Source organism: Pyricularia grisea (assembly GCF_004355905.1).
Source record: "Pyricularia grisea strain NI907 chromosome Unknown Pyricularia_grisea_NI907_Scaffold_2, whole genome shotgun sequence".
NCBI classification, from domain to species: Eukaryota; Fungi; Ascomycota; class Sordariomycetes; order Magnaporthales; family Pyriculariaceae; genus Pyricularia; species Pyricularia grisea.
In genome coordinates this window covers 954,456-965,013 of record NW_022156717.1, presented here as the reverse complement: position 1 = coordinate 965,013, position 10,558 = coordinate 954,456, and the positions used below count along the sequence as shown (strand labels likewise).

Here is a 10,558-nt window from a genome sequence, read left to right as displayed (position 1 = left end):
GTTTTTTTTTTTTTTTTTTTTTTTTTTTTTTGTGCGAGTTATTTAGTTTCCTACCTATATATCGGTATTATGGCAAGCATAGATCTAGGCTGAACCCTTTATTCCCTGGTCTCACCATCACTTTGTGTTTCTCTATCATGACAAATAAAATGGCCCAGGCCAGTCGATATCTTCAAACGACCAACAAAGGCGCATTTGTCATATACCAAGTATCACTAACATGCACGCCAAGATCGAAGATCACGACCTAGAGCACATCTCGTCGGACAACTGGGGCCAAGGCATTATGCGTTTCTTGGGAGCCCATCACATTTGCAGCAATTCAACAGTTTGTCCAGCAGGTGCACTTTCTCACAAAGTTAGTCACAAGTCAGTTGGGCAAGAAAATATCGATATGAGACAAAACACTCAATCTCACAAATCTCCAGGCAACTTTGTTAATTAAATTTGTCATGCCCAAGTCTTTAATCGTGACCGTCGTTCTGTACATAGGAAACATTAAAAAGCCTGCAAACAAAGCTTTTGTATGCTTCGGCCAAAAAGGTAAGTAGTTACATATTCCAAAAATAGTGCAACCCAAAAAAAAAAAACATAATTGCTTTCATTCATGCAACTTCAAGACTTTTGGCCTAAGCCAGAGTGACGCCAGCTGCAGCGGCGGCGGCCGCCTTCTTGGCCTTCTTGGCGTCGATGAGGGCCTGCTCGGCAGGGTCGACCGTGAAACCCGGGTCGACGGTGCCAACGTTCTGGGCGTCGGCGATGGCCTCGGAGCGAGCCTGGGCGTAGCTCTCACGCTTGAACTTGGCGGAGCGGCGGGTGGTCATGTCCCTGGCGGAGACGGTGGTGTTGCTGCTAGCCACGCGAGCGGACGAGGTCGTGGCGCAGACGGGAACGTCGATGAGGACTCCGCTCTGGGGGAAGGGTTCAATGGGACCCCAGATGTTGCCGTCGGCGTCGGCGCCCACTCCCTGGGTGAGCCAGCCCATCTCGGAAAAGTCGTGGGGGACCGGGGCGGTTCCGGGAACGACCTGCTCGCCCTGGACCCAGACGTTGACGGGGGCGACGTAGGTGCCGGCCGTGAGACCGTTCTTGGTGATGCGGGTCTGCTGGATGCCGTTGATCTCGACGGTGACGCGGTACTCGCGGGTGTAGCGGGCCAGGACGTCGTTGCGGTACTCGAACTTGTTCTGCTCGTTGCCGCCACCGCGGAGTCCAGTCGAGGCGATGATGCGGTCCTTGGTCTCGCCGGTGCAAGGGTCGACGTCCATGGCGTAGATGGAGACGGTGGCGGCCTTGTTGGAAGTGAAGCCGACGAAGCGGGTAGGGGTGATCTCGGCGTTGGGGGACGGGTTGTCAATACCCAGCAGGGCCAGCTCGACGCGGACGTAGGCGAGGTTGCCGGTGGTCTGGATCTGGACGTTGTTGACGACAATGTTGAAGGCCAGGATCTCGCCGTTCTTGCGGACTCCCGCGTAGGTGATGAAGTCGCCGGCCTGGAGCGGTGCCATGACGAGCGGGTCCGGAGCGGTAAAGATGCCCGCGCCGGTGAATTGACGCTGGCTCATGGGGCAAAGCGGGTCGGTGGTGTTGCGGGGAATGCACATGGGGAAACCCGAGAAAGAAGTGATGCTGGGGTTGACATCGTCGGCGGTGAACTGGGGGAAACCGCTGTAGCCGACCGAGAAGACGCCGTTGGGGTCGTTGATGCGAACCTTGGGACCGTTGCGCAGCTGCAGGCTACCGTCGGTCATGTTGACGCTCTCGATGTAACCACTAGCCAAGTTCTCAAAGAACTGGTAGATGACGATCTGGCCGACGAGCTGCTCGCCGTTGACCGTGTTACCCATGACCTGCGAGAGTGTTAGTTGGCTAACATGTCTAACGGCGTTGTGGTAACTCAAATACTTACCAAAGTCTCAAAGCCAACCAAATCGTTCTTGATGGCAACAAACTCCCTCCAAGGGACCCAAGCAGCTGGGAACTGAACCAGGAGATTCTTGGGAACCTTCATCTCCCAACCGTTGACAGTGACGGTTCCACCACTGTTGAAGGTGTCGTCGGTGACGGTGGCATCCTCAAAGTCACCTTGGACCCAAAGGGGTGCATCCTGAGCCAACACGCCGCAGAGGACGGTGGCGAAAAGGAGCAGAACAATCCTGCTAACAGCTGCGAGACCCATTTTGTCGGTAGGTAGAGAGAGTGTGTCTGTGATGAGATATCAGTTGAACGAAAGTGATGGCAAAAGAGAGGCCGACTGCTCTTGATGATGGAGCTGTCTGAGGATGAAGAGGATATGGGACACAGAGGAGAGGATGGCATGGTCTTTTATCTTCATCGACAACAGGCCATAGTCTTGTCGTAGATGCGATCCTGCATACTAAAATGCAGGTCGAAATTACCAATCTCCTGAATATCGCGCATAGTTCCTGTCATACTACCTCATGGATATAGAGCCAAGCCAAGCCAATAATTAAAAGGGTTGTGATTTGACATATGTGATCACCAGGGTGAACAGGTAAATACAGGAACCCGCCATACAGTATAAGGTTATGTAAAGACATATTCGAGCCGAGGGGGTGGAGACGGGGACCGTGAGCAATGGAACAATATATGCGCCAAGTCGCTAATTGTTATTCTGTCGGAATTTTGTAGAAATGACGATGCAGGTCGTATTATTGCAGGTGGTTCGGAGAATAAAGGGGTTCTATTTGAGTATTCAGTATTATAGTAACGACACATCAAGTATGTAAAGTGGCGAAATTCACAAAATCTTGGAGCAATTCTCAGCTGAAGTGCATGCATATCATATTTTCAGTTTGTAAAGAAATAGCACAGCTGAATCGGGTTGAGACCAAGAATCCCGGTAAAAAAAAAAAAAAAAAAAAAAAAAAAAAAAAAAAAAAAAAAAAAAACAAAAAAAAAAAAAAAAAAAAAAAAAAAAAAAAAAAAAAAAAAACAAACCTTGAAGCTTAAAAATATACAATCCATTCGAGCCGCAATTCTTGGTACACTGTATGTTAGTAACTCGGTTCAACATTCCCTTGAATCGTTGCAAAAGCTTGGCGCCAACAAACCGTGTTTTGTGGCGGGTACCGCGCTTGCGCGGGTCTTGCCTGCTTGGCATTGAGACGTTACGGTACCGGGCGAAATCCATTCACATCTTGGCATGCATTGCGCCTCATCACCAGGCAAGTTTTGTCGGTTTTCGATGGAGGACCGTGAACCAAGCTTATGCTTACTACTTGGTAAGCTTTCTTGGTTGTGTGCAATTGTTGCTTGGTTCTGTCTTTTGCACTTTGGCTCTAGCAACTACAAACTAAGGTACCCAAGCTAAGCTACATATACAATGACAGGTTTAGTGGTTGTTGTAGACAAACGCCATTTGATCTGCAACCCCACCAGCGGTCAATCCCGCCGCGATCAGGAACCCCAATCAACTACCTTGCCTTGCTTGCCCATACGGCATACCATACCCCTAAAGTTTCCCATAAAAAACAAATCGGAAAAACGTATGGCAAACAACGCAAAAAGCACGGGGGATCAAATGTAACGCCAGTAGGGAAGGTTGAGACGGAGCCAATAAGAGCCTCACTAAAAGCCGCAGTACTCTACGGTGCTACAGTACTACTTTGTAGGACAAACACCTGTCAGGCACGTTCTTGGCGACCGGGGTAAGGCCCAAGTGTGGGATGTGGTGCCTGTGATCAGTGAGGTGAGAAATTGCAACGTCGGTATTGGTTATTCATTCTCCTGAATGGATACTCTTGGCTTTTATGAATGGCGGTAAATGCGGACTTTTTTTTTTTTGTTTTTTTTTTTAACTTTTTATTGTCTTATAAGGGAATGAATTGCGAGGAAGAAAAGGGTTTTTTTTTCATGACCGAAATTAGAAAATGAGGCCAATACTTGTTCATCACGTACTTTTTGGTACACTGCTAATTGGTGCGGTACGGACCGTCTGGTGTTCCTTTATTTAGAATGGAGCTTTGCTGACAGCTGCACTCATCTGTCAATAATATCCCATAGAAGCCAATAATAAATCCTTCCAAGACGCAATTATCGTATCTAGTGTAGGCTGCATCCAATAGCATCTGTTGACATCTCCACTACCACGAGTTTTCATGAGTAACGAAACTATTTCTATGTAAGCAAATACCCTTGAAACACGCTAGAGGCGGCTGACATTAAGCTTAGCATCTCGCCATCCTTCTACCTCCGATGTACTCAAGGTACTTTCATGGCGCAGCACATAAATCTAAGTCTAAGGCTCCACAGAAAATGCGCGCGAACCGCGTTCCAATTCTTAGACTTTTCTTTTTAGTTTTCTTTCCCCTTTTTCTTTAGCAGGTTGCATCTGGGTTCATGCCAGTAGTACACTATCCGTGGATAGGTCACCGGCATATAGCCCGTTAAGCATGCCCCCCCAAAACCGGGTCCGGATGGAACGTTTTTATTGCGGGTTTTTTTTGTCCTGTCGGAATCCGGGGCAAGGGGTTCCAAAATTACCCAGTCCCCATGTCTTTATTCCAACTTGGCAAACATCGTCTATTATTGCTCGTCTTTATCGACTGGGTCTAGACTTATTATTCCTCCTATTATCGCTCATATCCGAATATGGAAATCGATGAATTCTTCTGGATCCGACTGTGCGATGCCAAGCTGCAAGTTTAGCTACCTGGTAAACAAGTCTCTCGAATCCTGTCTCATTTCCGGGCTTGGTATGCTAGAACTAGTAGTCACACAGCGTACTGGCTATATCCCGTTTGTATTAGAGCCCAGATGTTGTACTTGACAGCGGTATCCATCAATAGCCAAGAGTTGCTTGCCTGTCTGTCACTCAACTCAACACAATAGCTCACGGACCCAAAGTACTTGGACAACCCTGCGAGAGTCTCTATCCACTAAGCATAACCTTATACTGAGCTCACGAGTCAAACATGACCTCGAAAACGAAGCTACAGAAACATGACATTCTTGGCATCTTTGCAGAAACGCTGAGTCAAACTTCTGTTAGCTTAACGCCTGCAGCGGCTCAAATCTTATCCGTCGCCACCCAACGACTTGGCACTTCTTTCAACGACCCTGCTGCCACCCAACGTAGCAATGTCGACTCGTAAACGAATTGCTCGCCAACTTATTCCGGAACGTAAAGCCAATTCTGAACCAGACGTCGTCCGTGCCGTCGCTCGCGGCTCCAACTACCTATCGGATGTGGTGGAGATGCCACACCACAACTGTGGCTGGCTAGACCCTTGAGTCCCTTTTGACAAACTATTGGCATGCAGGGATTGGTGGGTCAGATATACACAAGTTCAGCTGAGGGTTTGCTCTGAGGAGGTAGCTTAGGAAGCTTAGGCATCGTATCCGACTGTTAATCCCTCAAAGATGGTCGTATCACGGCGCCTGTCGCGCTCATGCGGCCCCATCAACAGCTGACAGCCGGCTCCGTTCGTCTCAGGTGAACGGCCTCACCTCAGATGGGGCAGGATGTCATGTGTTAACCGAGAAAACATTCCATGTCCAGATCGGGTATGTCTTCCATGTCGAACCACATGGGTAATTATCGTGACTCTTGACGTGATGATGTCTTTGGACTAGTGTGGTATTGGGACATGTCAAACATGAAGAATATCCCGAGGACTTGGATATAAAAGGAAGCGTTTTGCTCCCCATACCATCGACTTGGATCTTCCATTCAGGCGCTCCTCATCACTCCCATCCATCATCAGCTCATCAGATCACCAGATCATCGGAGTTCATCCCAGTCTCTCGTTGACTCTTCTTGCCTGCCTGCCTGTCTGTCTGTCCTTACTCGACCATCATGCGTTCCTCCGTTGGTTTCGCCGCGCTTTACGCCGGCCTCACTATGCTCCTGTCGCCAGTCGTGGCCGAGAACTCCACCACCTTCCCCGACTATGTCCTCGACATGCCAGAGGCCGAGAGAATCGCCCTTTCGCAGATTGTTGAGGATGACCCTAACGACATCACCAGCCCGGCCAAGGACTGGGAGAGCCCCGAGTTCCCCTTGATCTTCAAGACTGCTCTCCCCATCCCTCCTCTCAAGGAGCCTCTCAAGAAGTTCAAGAACCAGATCAGCGGCGGCGACATCTGGTACTATGAGATCGACATCAAGCCCTTCAAGCAACAGGTCTATGAATCCCTTGGGGCTGCTAACCTTGTTGGTTACGACGGTGTATCTCCTGGACCCACCATCATCGTTCCCCGTGGCACCGAGACTGTTGTTCGATTTGTCAACAACGCTGCCAAACCCAACTCGGTCCACCTTCACGGTTCCTACTCCCGTGCCCCCTTTGATGGTTGGGCTGGTAAGTTCATTCCCAATGCTCTTGCTCATAGAAACTTCACTAACAATCACCAGAGGATGTTACCAACCCCGGCGAGTACAAGGACTACTACTACCCCAACCAGCAGTCCGCCCGCATGCTCTGGTATCACGACCACGCCATCCACATAACGGCTGAGAACGCCTACATGGGACAGGCCGGTGCCTACATCATCACCGACCCGGCGGAGGATTCTCTCAACCTCCCCTCGGGCTACGGCCAGTACGACATCCCCCTGGTCCTGACGGCCAAGTCTTACCAGTCAAACGGCGACCTGGTCTCCACCGATGGTGAGGAGGACAGCTTCTGGGGAGACGTGATCCACGTCAACGGCCAGCCCTGGCCCTTCCTGAACGTCGAGCCGCGCAAGTACCGCTTCCGCTTCCTCGACGCCGCCGTCTCGCGCGCCTTCGCCCTGTACTTTGCCCCCGTCGGCTCCAGCAGCGCCAAGATCCCCTTCCAGGTCATCGCGTCCGACGCCGGTCTCCTCGAGACCCCCCAGCAGGTCTCCAACATCTACGTCGCCAACGCCGAGCGCTACGAGATCGTCTTTGACTTTTCCCAGTACGCCGGCCAGGCCATCGACCTCCTGAACCTGCCCAACGCCGGCGGCCCCGGCGTCGACAAGGACTACGCCAACACGGACAAGGTCATGCGCTTCATCGTCGCCGACAAGACCACCGCCCCCGACACCAGCGTGGTCCCCTCGGCCCTGCGCACCGTCCCTTTCCCCAAGCCCGTCGCCAACAACGCCATCAGCCACTTCTTCCGCTTCCACCGCCAAAAGTCCGAGTGGCGCATCAACGGCATCACCTTTGCCGACGTCAACAACCGCATGCTCGCCAACGTCCCCCGCGGAACCGTCGAGATCTGGGAGCTCGAGAACTCGTCCGGCGGCTGGTCCCACCCCATCCACATCCACCTTGTCGACTTTAGGGTTCTGGAGCGCGACGGCGACCGCTCCGTCCTGCCCTACGAGGCCGCCGGTCTCAAGGACGTCGTCTGGCTGGGCAAGAACGAAAAGGTGCTCGTCGAGGCTCACTACGCCCCCTGGGACGGCGTCTACATGTTCCACTGCCACAACCTGATCCACGAGGACCACGACATGATGGCCGCCTTCAACGTGACTGCCCTGCCCGACTTTGGCTACGACGAGAAGACTCACTTCATCGACCCCATGGAGCAGCGCTGGCGTGCCAAGGCATTTGGTGCTACCGACTTCACGGGTCGCACTGGTGCCTTTAGCGATGAGAGCATCGAGGCTGCTGTTGCCTTCCTGGCTGACACTGATGCCTACAGCAAGGTCGATGAGGTGAGCGATGCGCTTGACAGCTACTGGGCTGCCAAGGGTCTCAAGGCCCGCAAGGTTGGCGAGAGGCAGGCTGATGGACCCATCCCCCGCTACATGCCCCGTCAGTAATTGTGATGGTTGAGTTGGGTTGAGGTAGACTGGAGGAATTTTGATCGAAGAGTTTTGATGATGGAAGAATTTGATGATGGACGTTGTTGCATATTTTCTTTTTTTTTTCTTCTTTTTTTTTTTTACTTTTTCCCCCTTTTTATGTTCTTTTGTTTTTTTCTCTCCTTTATACCCTTCTTGGAGACGAGTACATGGCTTGATGACCACTGGACCTAGAATTAGATGTTAGCCGGGCCAGCTTAATTCTGTTCATTATCTGAAAAATTCTGTTCTTGATGTGAAGTTTGCATGTCCCTTGAAATCACTACTTGTATGGAGCCCAAAGCAACTTCACTTCCATAACCAATTCACTCAAATCAGCCTGTGAATTGATATTAGCACTAAATCATTTTAGTCGTGCAAAAAACTCTAGTTCTCACGCAACTATTAACAAATCTGTGTCTAGAAACTTTCTTGTAAACGCAACAGATAAAGGAAATCAACTAATCCCAGTTCATCCAGCCAAAAGTTCCAACAGCGGAACCAATAACCAATGTGGTCAAGATACCCGCACCTGCACGATCGGCCCCCGTGATGTCCTTGTATCGAGTCATGGGGGTGTGCTTTAGACCGGCCGTGGGATCACCTCGACTCTCACCACCGTCCGAAGCAGTCACAGGGCCCGGAACGGCCGCAACGTCGTGCATGAGACTCATGACGGCCGACATAGCGTTGAGCTGTTCAGGTGTGCCGTTGGTTGAAAGAGGCGAGTGGGTGGCAGGGTCGACATACAGGCCTTCAACCCAGTAGAAACCACAGTCCTTGCCTGTCGCGCCACCCTTGCAAGTGGAGATGGCCTTTTCAGCCGACTTGCGGAGAACCGGTAGCAGAGTGTCGCGGGTAAATGGGGCCAATTGAGTAACGACAGGGAGCCAGCGATGGATGAAGCCCTTGAAAGTGAACATATCGACACTGCAAGTACGGCCTTCCTCGCAAGCAATCTCGTAAGCTGCGCCCTTGCTGAAAAAGTCGTTGAGGCAGCTCTCTACCAACTTTTCAGTAGCCTCCCTCCACTTGGCGACCTTGGGGCTGTTGGCATCCTTGGACATGGTCTAAATAAGGTTAAATTTTAGGTTAGTATGGGCTTCAGTGGCGGCCAGTCAAGGGTCTAGGAGCATGCAGAACTTACATAGTTCCACATGGTTGCGGCTCCCTGTGCAAGAATGGCAACATTGTACGAGAATTGTTGTTTGTTGACATCGGTGCAGTTGTGAATCGGTTCATCGGCTTTCCGCTTCTCTCCCGTGTGACCACCATCGTAAACCTTCCAGTTCTCGGGGTCAATGTACTTGACAGTATCCTTTAGCCAGTCGTAAATCTCCTCTGCACGCTCGGCGTAAGTGTCGTTGCCAGTGTAACGGGTGAGGCGGGCACCCATGTTGAAGTATGCGCCGTTCGCAATAGCTACGAGTTGTTAGTGTCATTAGGAACTGGAACCAGGTCAAACATGGCAAACATGTACTTACTGTTCTTATAATCATAGCCCAGGTTAGTGACTGGAACCTGCCACCTCATGCCTCCACCACACCACTTCTTGTCGTGTCTCTCAGGCATCGACTGTCTAGTAAAGACAGCTTGGGCTAGGGCCAGCCAGCCGGGGTCTTTGGAGTCGGAAGAGTCGGGAAAGTTCCTCTCGATGGCCGTAAGGACCGTCATTCCCCAGAAGGCTTGATCATCGTTTCCGAGTGATGCACGATGAGCAAAGGGTTCAAAGTCCTTGTCCTCGCCGCATTGTCGGATAATGCTCTTGGTCACCAGGTCATTATATTGGCTGTCGCCCGTCAGATGCCAGTAATCGATAAATGCAGCCCACATGGCACCAGCCTGCCACCAGTAGTAAGGTCCCTTGTTTTCGGTAGGAGGTCCGGGGAGGATACCGGGCTCGACTCCAGGGACTTTTTGACCATCTTCGTATCGCTTGATGACCGAGGCGGCCAAATCGGCAGAGGCTTTCTTGATGTTTTCTGTAATACGTCAGCCTTAGCTGTTGAAGGCTGAGAATGCGACTGGAAAACCTACCCGCTGTGTCAATTTTGTAGTTGGCCTGTCCTGCAACCGTTTGAATGCTGGTCGCAGCGAGCAGCAATGCCGCAACAGTCCGCGACTTGAACGAGTCGCCAAACATGACGGAGGTTGATTTGGATGTTCTGACGCGAGAGAGATTATCGGATGACAGCTGGCAAACGCAGCGTCGGGATTCGTTTTCGAAACTTAAGATTAGATCGATCAATAAAAGCAAGCAAACGATTGAAATGGGCCTCTAGATAAAAAATATCTAGAAGTCGGTCGGACAAAGAAGAGTTGTGATAAAATCTAAGCGCCTGCGAGAGAGTGAGCAGACAGACAGTTTAGGAAGCGACTACAGAACAAATGGACAAGGAAAACAGGATTCCAGGGGCACAAAGAAAGCCACAAGAAGGAATGACGCGGGGACGCAGCGGCGCCAATGCCATACGGCTTGGCAGTCTGGCATTTTTGCTCATCAGCAAAAGAACACTTCAAGCGAACGAGACGGCTGGGCATCGGGGGCTGTGTGGCCGTAAATCAGTCTTGGCAGGGCTCGGCGCCCCGCTCATCTCCTTTTTAAGTGCCAAGAAAGTATGTCTAAAGTTCATTTTTGGAATAAGCTGTAGGCAGTTGGGACCTTGCATCATTTGCTGCGCTTGTACGGAGTCTTGAATCGAAACGGGACGGGACGGGATACTCGTGCGCGGAGGTGAGTTGTAAAGAAGTAAAGAGTTGTCGCAAATGTCGA

General features: G+C 51.1%; 4 protein-coding genes across 4 annotated transcripts; 1 reads left to right on the top strand and 3 right to left on the bottom strand.

Annotated features, from left to right (window-relative positions):
• Window positions 1–629: 629 nt before the first annotated feature.
• PgNI_02845 (uncharacterized protein) lies at window positions 630–2,179 on the bottom strand (the record flags this gene model as incomplete). Its single annotated transcript, XM_031122902.1, has 2 exons — window positions 630–1,850; window positions 1,910–2,179. 2 exons carry the CDS (start codon window positions 2,177–2,179, stop codon window positions 630–632), a joined length of 1,491 nt encoding a protein of 496 aa, XP_030984212.1.
• A 3,642-nt stretch (window positions 2,180–5,821) lies between these two features.
• PgNI_02844 (uncharacterized protein) lies at window positions 5,822–7,764 on the top strand (the record flags this gene model as incomplete). The annotated part of the gene is made up of 2 exons (XM_031122901.1): window positions 5,822–6,326; window positions 6,380–7,764. The coding sequence occupies 2 exons, from the start codon at window positions 5,822–5,824 to the stop codon at window positions 7,762–7,764; spliced, it is 1,890 nt and encodes a 629-aa protein (XP_030984213.1).
• Window positions 6,607–7,856, bottom strand: PgNI_02843 (uncharacterized protein; the record flags this gene model as incomplete). Its single annotated transcript, XM_031122900.1, has 2 exons — window positions 6,607–7,793; window positions 7,847–7,856. 2 exons carry the CDS (start codon window positions 7,854–7,856, stop codon window positions 6,607–6,609), a joined length of 1,197 nt encoding a protein of 398 aa, XP_030984210.1.
• Window positions 7,857–8,046: 190 nt separating this feature from the next.
• PgNI_02842 (uncharacterized protein) lies at window positions 8,047–10,557 on the bottom strand. The gene is made up of 4 exons (XM_031122899.1): window positions 9,823–10,557; window positions 9,270–9,767; window positions 8,933–9,207; window positions 8,047–8,855 (listed from the first exon to the last, which is right to left on the bottom strand). The coding sequence occupies exons 1-4, from the start codon at window positions 9,926–9,928 to the stop codon at window positions 8,247–8,249; spliced, it is 1,488 nt and encodes a 495-aa protein (XP_030984211.1). The 5' UTR covers window positions 9,929–10,557; the 3' UTR covers window positions 8,047–8,246.
• Between the last annotated feature and the right edge of the window lies 1 nt (window position 10,558).